The sequence below is a fragment of the Dipodomys ordii genome, unplaced genomic scaffold (assembly GCF_000151885.1).
Source record: "Dipodomys ordii isolate 6190 unplaced genomic scaffold, Dord_2.0 Scaffold44, whole genome shotgun sequence".
In the NCBI taxonomy this organism is placed as follows: domain Eukaryota; kingdom Metazoa; phylum Chordata; class Mammalia; order Rodentia; family Heteromyidae; genus Dipodomys; species Dipodomys ordii.
Genome location: NW_012267260.1, coordinates 5,062,513 through 5,081,477, shown reverse-complemented (window position 1 = coordinate 5,081,477; position 18,965 = coordinate 5,062,513). Strand labels below are relative to the sequence as shown.

At 42.7% G+C, this 18,965-nt stretch overlaps 1 protein-coding gene across 1 annotated transcript in view; it reads left to right on the top strand.

Moving 5' to 3' along the window:
* Opn5 (opsin 5) overlaps positions 1–18,965 on the top strand; it is a 61,016-nt gene that overhangs the window by 20,255 nt on the left and 21,796 nt on the right. The window contains 2 exon segments of the mRNA XM_013019074.1: positions 2,186–2,427; positions 5,935–5,989. Coding sequence (XP_012874528.1) covers positions 2,186–2,427; positions 5,935–5,989 — 297 coding nt within the window.

Sequence of the window (18,965 nt, the reverse complement as noted above, 5' to 3'; positions counted from 1 at the left end):
CGCTTATATTAATATACACACACACACAACTTGGTTATAATAAAACTATGTGCCATTGACTCTGAAAATAAGAAGTAAAACATCACAAATGTTGCTTTCATTGCTGTTTTATATCTTGCCACTGGTCTTCCACACAACTTGTTACCACCCTGAGCTGGGGACTCCTACCCTCTCCCCAACCCCTCCCCTCCCACCTTAAGTTAGGGAGTGAGAGAAAGAGGGAGCGATGTGGCCTCAGATAGTGCCATTCTGACACCTTCCAAAGGTTTAAGGGAACTCAGAGTTAAATAGAAGTTTTAAAATTCCAGAAATGAAACTGGCCAAGCTTCCTGTTTCAATTATGATAGCCTAGGGCACAGAGTTCTCTGATTGGTCAGCCTTAAGTCACATGATGCCTAGAACATCAGCTCCATTAAACTCCAGGGAAGCAGAGGCAAGCTGGGATTACTAATATAGATGACCCACTGGTCTGATTAAAGACAAACAGAAAATCGCAAATCAAATGATGTCCACTACCTAGGAGGCTGATTTGAATTGTTTCATTGCATATCTTACAGAGACCAGGTGCAGATACTCAGAAGGCAACAGCATATGGTAGAGAATAGGATGTCGGCTAGGGCCTGCAGCACAATCAAGCTTTATGTAACAGTCAAAGCTTTGACTTCATTTGCTCATTTTGTACTCTAATTAACCTTCCCCCCTCTTTTTTATTTAGACAGTTGTCTGAAAAAATCTGCTAAGACTGGAAATTGTACTCTTGTGGGCAGAGATGTACCCTGATCCTCTGCACAAAGCATGTGAGATGTCCAATAGTACTTGTTGGCCGAATGAAGGAATAGTGATCTTTTTACCTGCTATTTTCTTTTCCTGCTTCATTTTGCTTTCTAGGTGAAACTTCCTGAGGAGAGGCCTCATTGTGTATTCTGGACATACATCTTCTAGTGCTTCAAAAAGTGAAGGGTCAGCTGAGTAATGTGTTACCCAGTACACTGACCACATGAATGTAATTGGTCTTTGCAGCCTCCCCTCCCTCTGTTGCGTTCTCCTATCAAAGTGAATTGCTCATGAGTTTCTGTGCACACCTCCCTCGTTCTTATCTGTACCTCTGACCATGATGACCTCAGCATTATAATTTTCACATACTTTTGGCACAGTGGCAGCAATATGCTACATCTTCCATGGAACATCTTAATTTACTCAATAGACTATATTTTTATTCGCTGATCTGTTATTTAACTTAGGGTTCGTTGCATTCTACAAGGAGACCATTTTAGTATTAAGGTGTATTGGAGTTTGCTACAACCATTGACATAGAATCTTGCTCAAAGCATTTGTTAAAAGGTTTTGTTGGCCCAAAGTGAGATATTTTATAGGGGCCAAGTAGGTAGCCAGAGGACAGTAATTAGAAGTACATTATTGAATGGATTGTTGGAGATGATGAAAATTTATGAGGGTGTTCAATATTGCATTTCTAATTATTCCTGGGTCCAAAAACGAGGAGGCCTTCAGGTAATTATAATTTTGTATGAGAGAAGAATACTTTCTGGAAAAATCTCATTTTATAGAACCACACCGCTTTGATTGAAGCTGAATAAATCTGTTTCGTTGGCTAGCCAGTGAATTTCCAGCATCTGAGACTCAAGCTTAAAGAAAAACTTCACCCAAGAGAAATAATATTTAATAGAAATCCCCGAAGATAACGTGTATTAGAATTTCAAAAGGCAAACAGAGGTTCTCAGTTTCCTCAGGCAAATGGAGATGATTTAAAATTTCATCATGGTGAACATACATTATCTGCCAAGTCTTGAAGTGAATGTGGATTGAGGAGACTGGAAAGTTCAGGGGAACTGCTGTCTTTCTGTTTATTATGTTGTTTTTCTTTATTTGCCAAAAAATGCAGCAAAACCATGATTAGTATAGGGTCATTATCTTGAGTTTTGGTCCCTTCCACATGTAGAACACAGAGTGGATTGAATGTGGACAATGAAATAAGGAATTGGAGTGATTGCTTCTGGAGAAATGTCCCAGAAGTGTATATGAAGTGGCTCCCATGGGTAAAGTAAAGGGGCCAACAGGAGACAGAGTTTCTGGGGGTGGGAGGGAGTGGCTGGTCTTTCTCCACCCCTGTCCTCCCAGAGTCTTACCATTCACCAGTCTCTCGGTGCTCCTCCCTTTGTCCTGTCAGGTGGCCATGCTGATCTGTGCTGGCTTCCTGATTGCCTGGATTCCGTACGCAGTGGTGTCCGTGTGGTCGGCCTTCGGGAGGCCAGACTCCATCCCCATCCAGCTCTCCGTGGTGCCCACCCTGCTGGCGAAGTCTGCCGCCATGTACAACCCCATCATCTACCAGATCATCGATTACAAATTCGCCTGCTGCCAAAACCGTCGTTTGAGAGCGACCAAGAAGAAATCTTTGGAAGACTTCAGGTAATTTTTTTTCTTTCTTTTTTTTTTAGCAGCTGGAAATGAATCTTATTTTCTTGGTTTCCCAAAACCTGGGGTGGTTCAAGCCTCGTTGGGGTGCTAGCATCTGAGAACTAGAGCTGAGCACCTAGGCGTAGTTTCGGGAAGACTTCGTTGTTCTCTTTACCTGAAGTTTCTGAAACCAAGTAGCATGACACATCGGGGTTGGACCATGGGGTAGTAAGAAAAGTGATTCTAGTTTTTTCTTATATCTAAAATTACAACTTCTTATTTTTATTATTAATTGTTTTATTGTTATTAAAATGTGATTCTGCTTTTGAGCTGGAAACAATCAAAATGCCACACCACACCTACTGGAACAACTACCATGTGTCAATGGCGCTCAACTACTTCCTTATCTGTGGCAGAATCCATTTTACTTCAAGAGAAACTCTTACACAAGGCATTGACCTAAAATTAAGTTTTCAGAAAAGAATGATTTTGTTTTTGTTCTTGTGAGCATGCACCACAACCAGTAGCTAAGAGCAACAGGACTTTGGCAGAAAGAGAGAAGGAGGAGAGAGGTGCTCTTTTGGCTGTGTGCAAGGTTTTCCATTTTATGCTCACAAGATCCCAGTTATACTTTCTTCTTGTCAGATGTGGAAATTGAGATTCAAGTAATGCTATGGCTTTAGTACCTGTCCTTGGTTACAGAATAAACCAAGAAAATTTCCTCCTGTGCAATGAACAAGAGGGCTCAGGGAAGCCTAGATGGGGAAGAGAGGAGACAGAGTGAGAGTAAGAGAAAGAGAGAGAGAGTAAGAGAGAGAGACAGAGAGAGAGAGAGACAGAGACAGAGAGATTGAGGCAGAGAGACAGAGATAGAGACAGACAGACAGTGAGAAAGAATGTCATTGAAATGAATCTCTGCACTTACTCAAGGTGGGTCTTTGAGTCAAGTGTGAAACAGATAGCTCATTTCTTTGAGTTGAGGATTGGGTAGGAGGAGGGGAGATGGTCCCAGGATTCTTGGCACTCACTTAATGTCTGGATATCTATTGATTCCTCTTCCTTTGAATTAGTAGAGAGAACAATGGAGCAAAAAGAACCAGCCACAAAGCTATGAGAAGTATAGGTTTTGTCTTGTCCCGTCTCTGTGCTTGAGTGACAGAACTCTCATGAAGTTCAGTTCCTGACCATGAGCACATGAGAAAGATGATAAAAAAAGTACAAATAAAAGTGATATTACCATTGTTGCTGTGATGCAGGGGACAGGAGCTACAACATGGAGATAAAAGCCCAGTATGAATGTAGCTATTTGTGATAGCTCTTTCATTTTGGACAAATTCACTGCATACAGCCTAGGATTGGGATGAGCTGACAATAGTAGGAAAATATAACAAATAATAATGTATATGTGGAAAAAGTCTAGGTAACAATTGTTGGCATATGTTTTTTACTGTCTTGTGAGTGGTTAATGCCTTTTCTATGGAATAGAATAGTTAAATCCAAGTGCTAGAGGGTAACTATGTTAGGGAGTAATAACACTTTGCCTTCATCAGCTATTGATACTTTATTATGAATGCAGGTAGAGAGAATATTTTAGTAGAGTGATGGGGAGAAAATAATGGCATACTTCTTCATCTAAAGGAGACGAGAATTTGACAGGAATAGCTGGAAGCAAATTTCACCTAGCTCATAATTTCACCTCACACTGGCCCTGTGTTCTGTACATTCACTCTCAAATGGGAGCAGCCCATAAATATTCAAAATCCAAGAAGGAGAAGAGGGAAATTTATGTGGAGAAAGTGACTTAGGGCCACAAACCTCTGGAAAAAAATCAGCCAGGCTCAGCTCACCTCTCCTCATTACCCCTTGGTATGAAATTCAGCCATTGCTCTGCTGAAGGAGGCAAAGACTCTTTCTTTGCTATGGAATTTCTGTTGGGGAGTAGTGCAGAATCAGCAATAAGACTTGGGATGCTAGACATGAAACCATCTTCCAGGAAGGCAGTCTGCAGAGGTGTCCAGATGCAGAATTTAAAAGGGCCTACCTCAGGAAAGAGTAAAAGACAGAAATTAGTCAACAGAGATTTATTTTTCATCTTTGTAATTTAATTTAATTTAATTGATCGTGGTTGTCATTAAGAAGTAAAGCAAATAAGAACTGTGGAGGTCCTTAGTATGACTTGAACTGATAGGATGCTAGTCCCAGAAAAGTTGATAAGCTACCAGAATAATGGAATTCATTCAATGGGACCAACCAATCAATCAATCAATCAATTAACATTTGTCTTTCCTTTTTATGCAGCACTGGGGATAGAGCCCACATCCTGGGTTGTGTTAGGGAAGAGTCTTTCTATTTGCCCTATGCTCCTAGCCCTGTGGCTTTCTGAGCTCTGAATAATACTCCTTTATCAGAGAAGATTTTCTTGGGAAATATTTTGAGTTCAAATAATCAAAGCAAATGTATGAAATATGAGGTTAGGGAAACACATTTTGAGTAACTTCAACCATTCCTGCAAAGATAAACTGAGTTCACATGCATTGAGTTTGTGAAGATTTTGGTAGAAGCTGATAAACCAAAGGAAAAGATGTAGCCATGCCTCTGGTCAGAAATTCTGTCCTTCTTCCCACCCCGGGAGTTCAGCTGCCATATCTTGTCTTGGGGAGCCAGTGGTTGGGTGGCCACACCGTGTTGACGTGACTTGGGCCTGTTTTCATTCTCCCAGTGCATTCTTCATTGTTGAAAGCCAGTGAGGCAGAGGCTGAGAAAGGAAAACATGGGATTGAGACGGGGGGGCAGGGGATGAGGGGGTGTCCACCCATGACCCCACATCTTTGTCTCAGCTTACAAGGAGACCTGTGAGGCTGTGTATGGTCAGTGATAGGGTACTTCACATGGTAGGCTGATCTTAGATGGAAAAGCAATGCCCAGCAACACAGGGCTATAGCTTGAGCGATAGAAGTTTTGTAACTGAGTGTTATCATCGGTGACTGCTTTAGTTTGCGGTTCTGCCTTTCCAGAGAGTACACGTTTCATACGTCAGCCACAGGGACTGTCTGAGGGGCAGGTGGGGCTATGACAGATTTTGTTCTAGAGAATGCTCATGGCAGAGAAATACATCTTAAACAAGTAGTTTGGTTTTAGAAAGCTCTGTCTGAAAGAACTACTTGATTTTGTGTATTCTAAATTGAACAACTTAATCTCTAATTCTTCTAATTCAAGTCTTATGCATATAATCTCCACGGCAGTCAAGTTGACAGGATATACACACGTGGGAATGTGGCATATGATATCTGTCTGCATAGCTACTACCTATCCATCATCTGTGAATCAATCCATCAATCAGTCTATCATCTATCTGTCTGTCTGTCTATCTATCTATCTATCTATCTATCTATCTATCTATCTATCTATCTATCTGTCTGTCTGTCTGTCTGTCTGTCTGTCTGTCTGTCTGTCTGTCTGTCTGTCTGTCTGTCTGTCTATCCATCTATCTATCTCACCTTGCATTTTTCTTGTTTCCAGGCTGCACACTGTGACCACAGACCGGAAGTCTGCTGTGCTGGAAATCCATCAAGAGGTATGAAGATGGACACATCACTCACGGACACATGAATTCACTTACTTGCCTCTTTACTGCTGTTAACATTCTATTGTGGCCACGCTTTCCTCCTTATATTATATATTTTATATTGTGTACACTTTCTTTGTCTCTCCATCCACCAGCTTTTCTAGGAAATCCCAGGGACCAGACAGAAATGAGATGATAGCACCCCCCTTTAGGGAATATTGGCAGGATAATCAATCCTGGAACTTGAGGTTTTACTTTAAAAAAATTGACTCACCAACCTGTATTAAGCCTGAGACATTAGGGAAAAAATGCAAAGAAGTTTCCTTTATTAGATTGTGATGTCATTTTATTCCACCTTTGGCAGCGTTTCCCAGTGTAGGGTAGTGATGCAGGCTCTGGGGTTCATTTTGTGGGACCATGTGTGGGGGTATTAGTTGGTGCTTCTGGATTTCATAGGAATTCTCTGTTCATTCTAGCAGAAGTTTGGACTCTATTTGGCAATAATTCTTTACAGGAGTCCGCTAGGGGAACAAGCTTTTTCTGAAATCCCTACATGGAAAATTCTATTGCATCTTTGTATTGAGCACAGAATAATTCCCATGGTTGGCAATTTTACCCACATGGCTTTTCCCACTCGTGAAGTTCTAGTCACTGATCCGGCAGCCCTAACAGGATGCTATTAGCGGTAATGAATTCAGTGGAAATTGCTGTTCCCAAGGACTGTTTCTTTGTGTTTTCTTTGTGATCCTGCTTCTTTCTTTCATTCATTTTTTTCAACAAATACCTGTAAGGTTCATAGATAAAGGGATGCAGATATGAAGATGAGCTGATGGATGGATTGATTCCAAAGGGAAGATCCTCATCCTGTAAAAGCTAATGAAAGAGGAAAGCATAAATACTAGCAAACACTAGATTTGCATAGAACTCCATTCCCATTTCTCTCTCATTCTCCCTTCTGACCTAAAGACAGGCGCTGGTATCTCCCTTGCTCCTCCATCTCATCTTCCTCCACGTCTGCTCGGAACTTTAGCCTTTCTCATCAAATCCACTTCTATGCTTTTGATAGCTGCTTATGAGAAAAGTGAATCGGGGAAGAAAATGGCTCCTCAGGTGCCGATGTGAAGAGACCCCAAAGATCTCTTTACTCCATAAGGCTCAGCCCTCTGTATTTGACACCTTCAGTTCCTTGATCATTTGGTTTTCTTGAGAAGTAGAGGATAAGGAAGACTTTGATGAGTGCTATCGCTTTGAATGGCAAAGAACAGCCATTACTCCATGACTAAGGCAAAAAGAGTTAACAACTCTATCTAGGACTAGTCACTGAGTCTCATAGTCCGAAGAGAAGAGATACAATAAATCCTCAGTAGGTTATGGAGGCAAGTGATTTGTGGCAAGATGTGTTAATATACAGTGTAAAAGAACATGGCAGCTTCCGATGCTGGTTTAAAGCACAGAGTTACATGACTAGGATTCGTCTCCCAGCACCGTGCCATTGGCAGACTTGTAAAATGGAGACACGAGTGACAGTAGGTCAGGTTCAGTGTGAGGGTTAGATGAGATCGTATATGTAGTAGTCACTTAGAACAAGTCTCTGGCAGAGGAAGCATCCTGTGTGTTCTGATTGCCATTAAGGTAGATGGTGATGCTGAGAAATGGGGATGGAAGACCCGGAAGTTATGAAGTTTGTAATGTTCCCGTGCACAAGTGTGGTAGCTCCGTGGAGGACAGATTGTGTGTGTGTAAGCAAGGAGGATCAAGATGACGAGGCTATCAGACTAATTAAGGGGTTGAAGACATTATAGTTGAAGAGGGCCTGGATTAAGAAATGGCTTTGAAAATACAGAGAAAAATATGGTTTTAAAACCTTTTGAGAAGAGGTTCTTGGAAATTGATTGTGGGAAGATGATACCGCATGTCGATGATGGCTCAAAGTGCACCTGCGTAGGAATAGTGTGGAAAAGGAGAAATGGCTGATTCACAAGCAGTGTGTATGTGTTTGTGGACGAGATGGTGGAGTGAGGGGAGGGAAGAAGCGGGAGAAAAGGACGTTCAGGTTACTATAGATTTGTCTGGAAGGTGAAGTTTAAGGTTGGCCTTGCCCAGATATTCCCCAAAGGAAGAATGTACACTCTTCATTTATTAACTGTTTAACCAAAGCGTGGCCTTTAACACAACTTAGAGAAGCATGTATGAGAAAGGATTATCATAGCGAGGAGGGAAAAGAGAGTTTAAATATGAGGTGCTTTGGGAGAGGGATCCTGGAGCTAATTTCTCTGCTAATTTGAATATACGACTGAAGTCCTCTCTGCTTTGATTCCACCCGTATCCGAGATACCCAGAGAACTGGGATGCACCAGAGATGTTACCAGGATTGATGCAGAATGAGGGTGTTAGTTCTTGGGGTGGAATTCAGAGGTGGCTGCGTAAACCAGCCTGTCAGTGGGTCACTTGTTTAGTATGCAGTGATTTGAGGAAACACGGTGCCGTCACCTAGCATGTAGTTTGAGATGTAGATGAAATTAGCTTTGAATAAAAGATATGGCATCCCATGCTATGTCAAGGACAGGGTTTAGAAAGGCCCTATGAACTAAAAAAGATGGATTTGAAGAATCATACTATTATGACTCAGGAAACTAGGAGGATTGAGGTCCAAAAGCTGGCTTGGGCAAAGTTGGTGTATGATTCTAGATGAAAAACCAACTACAAACAAACTACCTGGGCATGTGGTTCAAATTAAGAGAGTGCTTGACTATCAAACTACAAAATAATACAAGCAGGGAGAATCACAATAAGGATCATAACAAAATCCAAATGCATTTTGATACTTTACAAGTAGAACGAGGCGATTGAAATGTATTTTACAGTGAAATCCAATTATTTGATTCTTAAAATGAGATTTTACTCAAGAATCAAACATTGTACCTATTTATCACTGAAATGGTAACTAAACAACATGTCTCATGTAATTTAGTTGAAAAACATACAGCTGCCTTTGATAGTCTTTAACAACAGGAACCACAATTCCCTGAATGGGAATAGAATATTTGTCCACTAAGCCAGTGCAAACAAAGGAGAGAAGACTTAAGAGAGGGAGACAAAGAGTTTAGCAGTGCTAAGAATTTCCAAAGGATAATGTAGGTCAAAATATCCGTGGATATCAGAGAAGAAGATGCATACCGTTGTAGAAGAGAGATGTTCACAAGGGTAGGTTTTGAATTCATACTCCAGTTTATTGAGAAGCAACCAGGCCCTTATGAGATAGAGGTAAAAATAGGAACCCTTTTCCATTCCTTCTCTTTCAGTTTTGATGGGTTTGAATCAAATGTGTGTATTGGTAGAGTTCCTTGGATACCCGGGAGGTGTCCAGCTGTCTGGGAATGTGACACACACTTGATTTGGTGGCAGGAGGTATCTGTAGTTGGCCTGCAGGAAATCCTGAGTGTTAGAAATGGGTCTCTTGAGAAGAAGCCCATGAGAGCCGGGCTTGGGCAGTCGAGTGGAGGTATGTTCCATGCCACTGAGAACCTTCTGGAAGCAGAAGCGGGGCTGAGGTGAGAAGACAGTTCTCTGCTCTAAAACTGTGGGATACCAGAGGCAGAATTAGAAAGGCTATTTGTGGCTAAGGACACTTGAAGAAATTCTGTTACCTCCGTCTTGGATTCCTAGATGGAGAATGCATTTAAAGGACAGACGATTCCCTTTTGCACTGGGTGGTATCCGTGCACTAATGTATGGAGGGCGATTTAAATCCTTGCCACCCCAAAGGTAGTCCGAGGGTCTGAGTGTCTCCAGAAAGCTGGTTAGAAATGTACATGTGGGTCTCACCCTCTGAGCTGTCAGATCGCCATCTGTAATTGAACTGGGTGACTTTGACTGACTGAACTGGCCTGACAGCATGCCAGTTCAAGTTGGTTAAGTCAGCGGTCCTGTGAAGACGACGAGGTGACACATCTTTTCCCACGGGACGTGGTAACAGGTGCAGCAGAACCAGGCCGATAGACAGCAAGGACATGCTGGCGGCCTCTGTAGCGGTTGCACGTGAGCCCTCTGTGAACAGGACACAGTTCAGAAAGGACATTCGCCTTTCAATGCCAAACTACAGTGTTCTAGATTCGGTTTCTCTATGCTATATTCTGTTGCTGTCCACTTCCCACACCTACCCGCCCCCCACGTAACGCACGCTCAAAGTGAACAAAAACTACACACAAATCTAACGTATTCGAGCAAAAGCAAAGCATCAGAGCTGTTTGAGCACAATCAGCCGAATTTGCCAAGGAGCCTGTGGTATTTGCTGCCCAGAATTGGGTCTGATTCTTCACAGATTTGAGACTCCATCCTTGTAGAAACAAACCGTGGAGGGAGCACAGGTCGGTGACAGGTTTCCAAGGCTCGGGAGTGAAGAAAGATGACAGAAAGACAGCAAGTGACTATCAACACTTCCCGAGTAGGTGAAATTGGCACCTTCCTCCCAATAGAGGGCCACTGAAATCTATACAAACACTGCCAAGGGAGTGTTTTGCAGGTACTTGCCACCAGTGAAGACTTGGCAGGGTAGCCTTCTAAAAGAGAATCTTATTCTTCAATTGAGCCCAAAGGTGAGGTGTGCGAATAGGGCCCTTCAATCAGAAGGGGAAGGAAGCAGGCATATCACAAAAGAGATACCTAGCCACAGAAGGAAAGATGCTCCAAGGAAGAGAGGGTGAAGCCTACTTCTAAGCTGTTTTATGCGCTGGGGTGGAAGGCAGAGAGGCTGAGCAATCGGCGGTCAGGTGAAGCGGCCAGCTCACAGGAGTTGTTCAGGACAAGAGTTAAAGCAATGGAAATGTATAGGGGGCGAACAAATAAAGCAGAAACAGGAGGCAGAGTGGAGGCAAACCTGAGCATCTGGGAGAGCTCAGCAGCCAGACCATTCCGTGTCACTCTGGAGGTAGCAGCCACTGCGGGCTCAGGGCCTGAGAGGGAGGATAGGCCTGGCAGATCCCCAAAATAAAGGTGGGGGGTAGGGGGCAGAGGAGAGCAACAACATGTTCTAGATAAGTCTGGCCCGAAAAAGAATCCACTTACAAAAGTTGATATAAAAAGGAAGCAGGTGTATGCTCTTTGAATTCATGTACAATATTTATTTCTGTTTCCTGGAGAAAGTTCCAGACGTGGTTATATCATTGTTCAATTTAGTAGCACCCGGACTGCATGAGAACATCTGAATGTTGGTCCCAAGCCCAGGCCACCCTGAATTTATTGGGGAGTGGGGTGAACCCATGAACTTGCCAACTGGAAATAATTCTAAAGGTTAGGAATTGTTTTTTAATTTTGGTGCTATAAACAGACATGGGATGGTAAAGGGGAGAAAAAGGTGTGATTTATTCCATACTTAGCAGTTTGGTGCTTTGCTTCATCCAATATCATCGGGATTTAATTTAGCACGATTATTAATGAACAGCTTATCACTCAATTCAAGTGATTTTCAAGTGAACAAAATTGTTCACACCAACCAAGCTGCTAATATTGGTATGTTTCCCATTATGATGTCTTTCAGGATTTTCTCAATTAAGTTTTGTGCCTGGGTGTTTGTGATTACAGGGAAGGCTGCACTTTCCTGGAAAATATGTGACTGGTTTTATTTCAGATGACAAACAGGAATGAAGAATGGAGAGGAGTCTTCTGAGTTCATGAGTATTGATAAGAGCCAGGCCATGTGGATCCCAATGAATACAAATCAGCACAACGCATTCTCATTGGTGTGGAGAAATAATTAGAGCTGGTATAAGCGGTTGAAACTCAGGTCATTTGCCAGAAAGAAAATTTCCCTTAAAAATAATAGCAGCTACAATATTAGTTAAGTTTTACATGTACCGTGCATCGGTCTTGGGCAAACTGCAACCATAGAGTCACAAATAGCTCATTGCCTCTTTTCTTTCATAAGCAATGGATTTTTAAAAATTGAAATGCGACCATGCCTATTGATTTCCACATTATTTATAGCTAGTTGTCTTTTTGAGCAGTTGAGAAGGAAATGCATGTTGCAAAATCTAAAAAAGGAAATTTCTGGTACTTTATAGAAAGAAAAAAGCCCACTTTGCTATTAATCTATTTGACTGCTTAAAACAGCTTAACAATCCAAAAGGTTATATATTTTTTATCCCTTATTTGGAAACTGAAGCATAGAGAATTTATACAGCCCGATTAACATCATATATAGCCTGTTAGTTAAAAAAAGAAGCCGGGCTCCCTAGCTCTTAGTTGGCTCTGAAGTCTCTTATTGCTTTGATGTATGGTTATTGAGATTTATTCTGTATTTAAATTTACTTCCTCTTTTTTTGCTTGCTTTTAAATCCTAGTCTATTTCCTTGCTTGATTTACAAATGGGATAGAGAATTAGAAATGACTTCTATTGCTTTTAAGGCAGTGAGCAGGGCCTGGACTGTGAAGAAGGAACCTGTTAGTCAGCTGAGGGTAAATTCAAATCGTCACAATCTGTCCAGTGCTTTGTGGTGGAGTAGATAGGCAAACATAGAAGATGGTCTTTTGGTTTGAAGAGTGCAAGGGTGTGTTGGGAAAACGGACGAGTACATAGATGGTGGAGAATGCTGTGGAAGAGAATCTGTACAGGGCCTTGTAAGGTCTTAAATGGCGTGGGCATGGGGTGGGGTTGGGACCCAGGGATATTCCTGAAAGGAGGGAGTCCCTGGTCAGACTGGGGCAGACACACTTTCTAGAAGGATCTTAAAAACCAGGGAGAGAGCTTCCTGCCAAAGGGCACAGCACATAGCTCAGCCTAGTGTCTAAGAGATTCTGTGAAGCCTGATAGGAGACAAAGAAGGACAGGGATCTGGAAGGAGGACTCAAAGGGGTATTCTATCATGGCTGCGAACTCGTCTATGGAAACGATGTAAAGATGTTTAATCCAGCTGTCAGATTTCCATTCTGGACCGTAGCGTCTGAGGCCGATAGAGTCCTCATCCCACCAAAATGTAACACTTGAAGGACCTGTAGTAGAGTTGCCGGGGCTGCTTGTTTAAGATGGAAATGGTTGGTTCCTGCATTAGGGTCCCTCGGGCATATCGCCTGTGACTCTGCACTTAAATAGAGGCTCTCATTCTCAGACACCCACGATTTGTAGAGCCCCGAAGGATGGATGGTTTACAGATGTAACCGGGCAAGATGAATCCAAGTTGATGAACATGGGGCTGGTGAGGGACTGGGGGGCAGGGCATGGGCTGCAGAAGAAGGGGCCACTGGGATTTGGAAATAGTTTGGAAACAACGTTTTGTAAGACTTAGTGGTTAATTGGATGTGAATGCTGTGTATCACGGGAAAAGAAATGTATATATATTTTGTGCTAGTCCTCAGGCTAGAACTCAGGGTCTAGGTGCTACCCCTGAGATTTTATGCACGAGGCTGGCATTCTACCAGTTGAGTCACAGCTCCATTATTGGCTTTTTTGGTGACTAATTGGAGATAAGAGTCTCATGGACTTTCCTGCCTGGGTTGGCTTTGAATGATGATTCTCATAGTTCAGCCTCTTGAGTACCTAGGATTATAGGTGTGAGCCACCGACACTTGGCCAAATATACTCTTCTTTATTGCTTTTTTTTTTTTGCTTCAGGTCACAGAGATGGGCTAGAGAATACTGTTGTCTGCCTCCTGCCTTTTCTCCTAGGTCAACTCATGTATTTGCTCTTTAACTTCCCTACTGTTCATTCTGAAATAAAACATGTCAGTTTGTCCAGAAACATATGCCCTATCTACTTGTCCAGAAATGAAAAACTATGTCCAGAATGGTTGGATGCAATGCATATTTATATATATTTTGCAGTGAAGAGCCTGACACACAGATGGCATATTTTGAAACTGACATGCCAACTGTGACATGAAATCTAGCAATTATCTGTTCTATGAGAAGACTGGCCACCAGAGAGATTATGAAGGGTCTGTTTATAAGCTGACATCATAACAACATTTTTTTCCCCTGTGAGAAAATGTTATTTGGTTGATAGTTTTTCATTTCAAACTTTTTTGGTTGATGAAATCCCCCAAATGAAATCCTCAGACGTAACAACACCACACAGTTAATCTATCATAGAAACTGCAAAAGTGGAATGGTACACAAATCCCTCTTTCTCTGTCTCTCACCCTGTATTCCCTAGTTTTGCCTTTCATGGTAGAGAATAGTGTTCCAAAGTTATATCTTATTCCTCACTACAGTCTAGTCAGCCCTGTTTGAGGGATGTGTATTTGAGGATTCCATTTATTGTGGCTGTTTTAAACTCCCAAGAGAATACCATAGCTTCCCCTGGCCATTCCAGTAAAGCCCAAAGGACATGCCCATGGGAAGGAACATTCCGAAGAATCACTGGACCTGGGATCCTGCTACTTAATGGCTTTATCCCAGTCAGTGGCTGGATGATAATTTGGACAGGGAGCATATTCTCTAAGAAGAAAGACAGTGCCAGGAACGAGAGAGGAATGTGGCTTCAAGGATGAGGTGTGATTTGTACAGAATATTAAAGAATAAATTGGAGCCTTTGGAATTCTCAGGGCCTGGTATTGGCCAGGTAGGCACTTGAGCACTTTATGCTCTAAAAATTCTGTTTCTAGACAGAGGAGGAGGTAGACGAGCTGATCTCAGCAGAGGCCTGAGAAAGCTGGTGTTGAATGCATTCCAGAGTACAGGGAGTTGGAGAGGGATAGAACAGAAGATCCTGAGGAGCCCACAGTTTAGTCTTTGCAGGGTGCATTTTGTTGCAGTAATCGTTAGAAGACAGTAAAGTGTGTCAACAGATTGTGAGGGTGTGTGTGCATGAATGTGTGGGATAGGAGCTGGAACTAGAATTCTAGCAGGTAGAGCCTCCAAGAAGGATGGAATAGGATGAGAAGCAATGACAAAGGAGAATCCCAGGACCAATAGCAGGTGAGAGGAGCTGGGAGAAGCCGTCCATTGACATGGCCGTCCACACCAGTCCCTCCTTTAGATGTGTGTGTGCTATGTTTAGGGTCTCCCTTTAGTTTGGGCATCCTTTCATGAAACCTGACTTTCTCCTGTAACGGGAATCACAAGCTTGCTGGTGGTGATGAGGACGCACAGCAGAGCTCATACCCTGCCCTGCGCCTATACAGAAGTTACAGGTGTCAGTTGACTGCCCACCTATCTCCACGCAATTATCCTGTCAAGAGAGAAGGGATTAACAAGGACTAGCAAAACAACAGTGTTCTCCTGGCACAGTTGAAATGAACTGCCATTGCTGCAGTATTTCAATCCGGGAGAGTAGAAGAGTTACAGAGCAGAGAGAGCCCCTGTGCCCTCTTTAGTCTATGGAGGAAGGACTTGCCCTGTGCTCCAACTGGGCCGGTCAGAGCGGGACTAGATCTGATGATCTGGAGTCAGCTGTCTCTCCCTCGGGGCAGCTGCCCTCCACCTGATGTAGAAGGAACATGGGGGTGGCTGATGGGTTCATGGTGATGGCCACCTCTCCAGATTGTTCCAGGCCAGCTCCAGGTTCAGTACGGATCATCTGGGCATTGTATATGCAAACCATTCTTGTCCTTTATGTTTAGTGTGGCGGTCATTGCCTGCTCCATATAGACAGACACCATCCAGTTCTTAGAAGTGCAATTAGAGACTTCGGGGAGCACTTAGAATACGAGTCTCTCTAAGAGGTGGGCTGCCTTCCTAGACTAGGAGAAACCTGTGGCCATTCTTTCTGGTGGGAAGGTGGGATTCATCATACAAGTGAAATTTAAAATACTGAATTGCAAATAAATAATAATGATGATGATGATGATAATAATAATAATGCTGGTCCTGGGGCTTGAACTCAGGGCCTTGGTGCTGTTTCTGAGCCTTTCTGAGTCCAAGCAAGCGCTCTATCTTCTACATATGCTCAGGACACAGTATGAACTCTGCTGTGTGTCCTCATCACCACCAGCAAGCCTGTTACTCCTGTTACAGGAGAGAGAAAGTCAGGTTTCATGAAAGGACACCAAAACTAAAGGGAGACCCTAAACATAGCATACACACATCAAAAGGAGGGTAATAGACGTAGATAGCGCCACTTCTGCATTTTCTGAATGGTTTATTGGAGATAAGAGTCTCATGGACTTTCCTGCTTGGGCTGGTTTTGAACTGCAGTCCTGGTATTTCAGCCTCCTGAGTAGCTATGATTGTAGGTGTGAGCCACCCATGCCTGGATAAATTATTAAATATTAATACTAAAGAACCCAACCTCCTGGGATGTTCCTCTAATACATCCTGGAGAACATAAAGTCAAAGCAAACAAACCGAAGCCTGTTTTTGTTATTGTAAAGAGAGCCATTATTCCCAAAGCTCAACAGAACAACTCTTTCTTTTCTTCTTTGCTCCAGGAACATAACTATTGAGTCTAATTTTTAAATATGACTCTTAAGCAAAGGAGAAAGGCATTACGCCAGACTAGAGAGAATGGGCAGAGGAAGGCTGGAGAATGGACACAAACCAGAGCACCTTGTAAGCCTTGAATGGATTAGAAATACAAATTAGATGAATAGAAAGGTCCGGCCAGGTGACTGTGGAATTGTCCAACTGGGAGATGACGAATGCAGAAACACAAATCTTAGTGACAGGCAGGTGAGCAATCTGTGCCCTTTCTAAAGGTTAAGTGAATAATAATAGGATTCTGTTAATGCACCAAAGAGAACTGAAACCCTAAAATCTACAATTCGGATATTAAAGTACCTATAATTGAGCATAATTAAGAATAATGTAGAATGCTTAAAATAATGGCATTTAGAACAAAAGAGCAGTTTAGGAGAATTTATCTGGAAAGGGTGATTTCACAGTTATCATGATAGCTCTTCCTCCTCCTTTCCCTCCCACCTCCTCTCCCTTCTCCTCCTTTCTCTTTTCTCCTCCCCTCTTCCTTTCCTCTCCCCTCTCCCTTCTTCCCTTTCCTCCTCCTCCTGCTCATCTTCTTCTTCCTCCTCCTCCTTTTCTTCTTCCTCCTGCTCCTCCTCCTTTTCCTCCTCCTTTTTCTCTTCCTCCTCTCTGTCTTCTTCCTCCTCTTCCTCTTCCTACTTCTACTTCATAATGAGGGTTAATTCTGTGTCTTGTGCTTGCAAAGCTCTACTACTTGAGCCATGCAACTAGCCCTTTTTGCTTTGGTTAATTTTCATGGTAGGTCTCGTGTTATGCCTAGGCCTGCTTTGGGAGGGGATCCTTCTACTTGTGCTTTCCCATGTAGCTCGAAAGAGAGAGGTGAATGCCACTGCATATAGCTATTGGATGAGGTGAATGCCACTGCATACAGCTATTGGTTGAGGTGAATCCCACTGCATACAGCTATTGGTTGAGGTGAATGTCACTGCATACAGCAACTGAACTGCAGTTGTCCAGTCTTTACCTCACAAGTAGCTTGATTATAAGTTTGAGCCACCATATCGGTTAGCATAGATACTTCTTTTAATTACAAAATCAGGCTCTCTGGCCAAATATAGATTCCTTGGGATTCCCTGGCATCTCAGCACCTTGCGCTTCTCAAAGGTAGCTTCCATTAAAGGAAGGCTGAGCATTAAGATGCCTGTTGCTTGCAGCCCACTGAGAGGCACGCTCAACTTTGTCATTTGGGAGCTGATTCTGAAATGTCTCCTGTCCAACTACCCATTTATTTTGGCTATCGGAGCACAAACCACAGGCATGTGAAGAAGAAGTTAAATGAGAAGTGCAATTTGTATTACATTTTTGGTTTTGATGAAGAGCGGCTTGGGAGGGGGGGAAGGCTGAACTTGCCTGTGAACCGTCCAGCTCACTTCTCTCAACAGCCATGACCACAGCTCACCTCTTGAAGGGGTGTGTGAATCTCAGGAGGGTAGCCAGGGTTCTTAGGTGATTGTGTGTATTAAGTGATATCATGTGTATAGGCACACATGACATTATTTTCTGGTTTGTGTAATTATGTTTGCAAAACCTTTCAAGGAAAAATTCAAATGTGTACAAAATGGATGAATTATATAATGAACTCCTATCTAAATCCCAATGTCAGTGGACACTGACCAGCGCATAGCCTGTCTGCATAGCTGCGGTCACTCATCCACCTTCTTCCTTCCCCGTCCATCCACCTCTGATATCTTGAAGAAAACAACATCCTGGGATTTCATCAGACATTATATATGTCTGATTTGTGGGAACAAGATTCCCCAAAGCAGGATGCCTAGAAAGCCTAGAAAGAAACGGAAAACTAAAGGGTTCTGACCTTCAAAGACCTTGGACTCAGTCTTTTTATGTGAACACACTGATTCTTAAACGTTTGCATATAGAAGCATTGTAACCAGAACTTTCCAAAGTTAATTTATCTCCTTGTATCCAGGAGATTTTATTTACCTCATCTGAGAGATTGTGTGTGTGTATTGTGTATGTGTATATGTGTACGCGTGTATGTATATGTGTGTTTGTGTGTACGTGTATATATGTGTGCATGTATATGTGTATTTGTGTGTCTGTATATGTGTGTCTATATGTGTTTGTGTATGTGTTTGTATGTGTGTATATATGTATGTGTGTTGTATATGTGTGTATGTGTTAGTTTGTATGTGTGTGTGTGTGTGTGTGTGTTGGTACCAGGGTTTGAACTCAGGGCTTCCTTTCTCAGCTGTCTAGCCCATCATGGGCACTGTACCACTTGAGCTATGCCTCCAGTCTAGCATTTTGCTAGTAAACTGGAGATGGAATCTTACAGACTTTTCTGCCTGCGCTGTGTTTGAACCACGATCCTCTAGGTCCCTGCCTCCTCACCATTGGTGCTGCATGGGGATTTTTAGAGACAGCATTTCGATCATCCCCCAGGGGCTCACCCTGTGCCAGGTTTCCTGTTTGCTGATGGATTCCTTCTTTCAGTGCTTATTAAAAAACAAAAGCCTTTGACGGTGGGATTGACATACGGATCTATCCCTCCGTTTTCAGAAGAGGAAATGAAGACTCACAGACTTAAACTAACTCCACAAAGTCAGCTGGCAG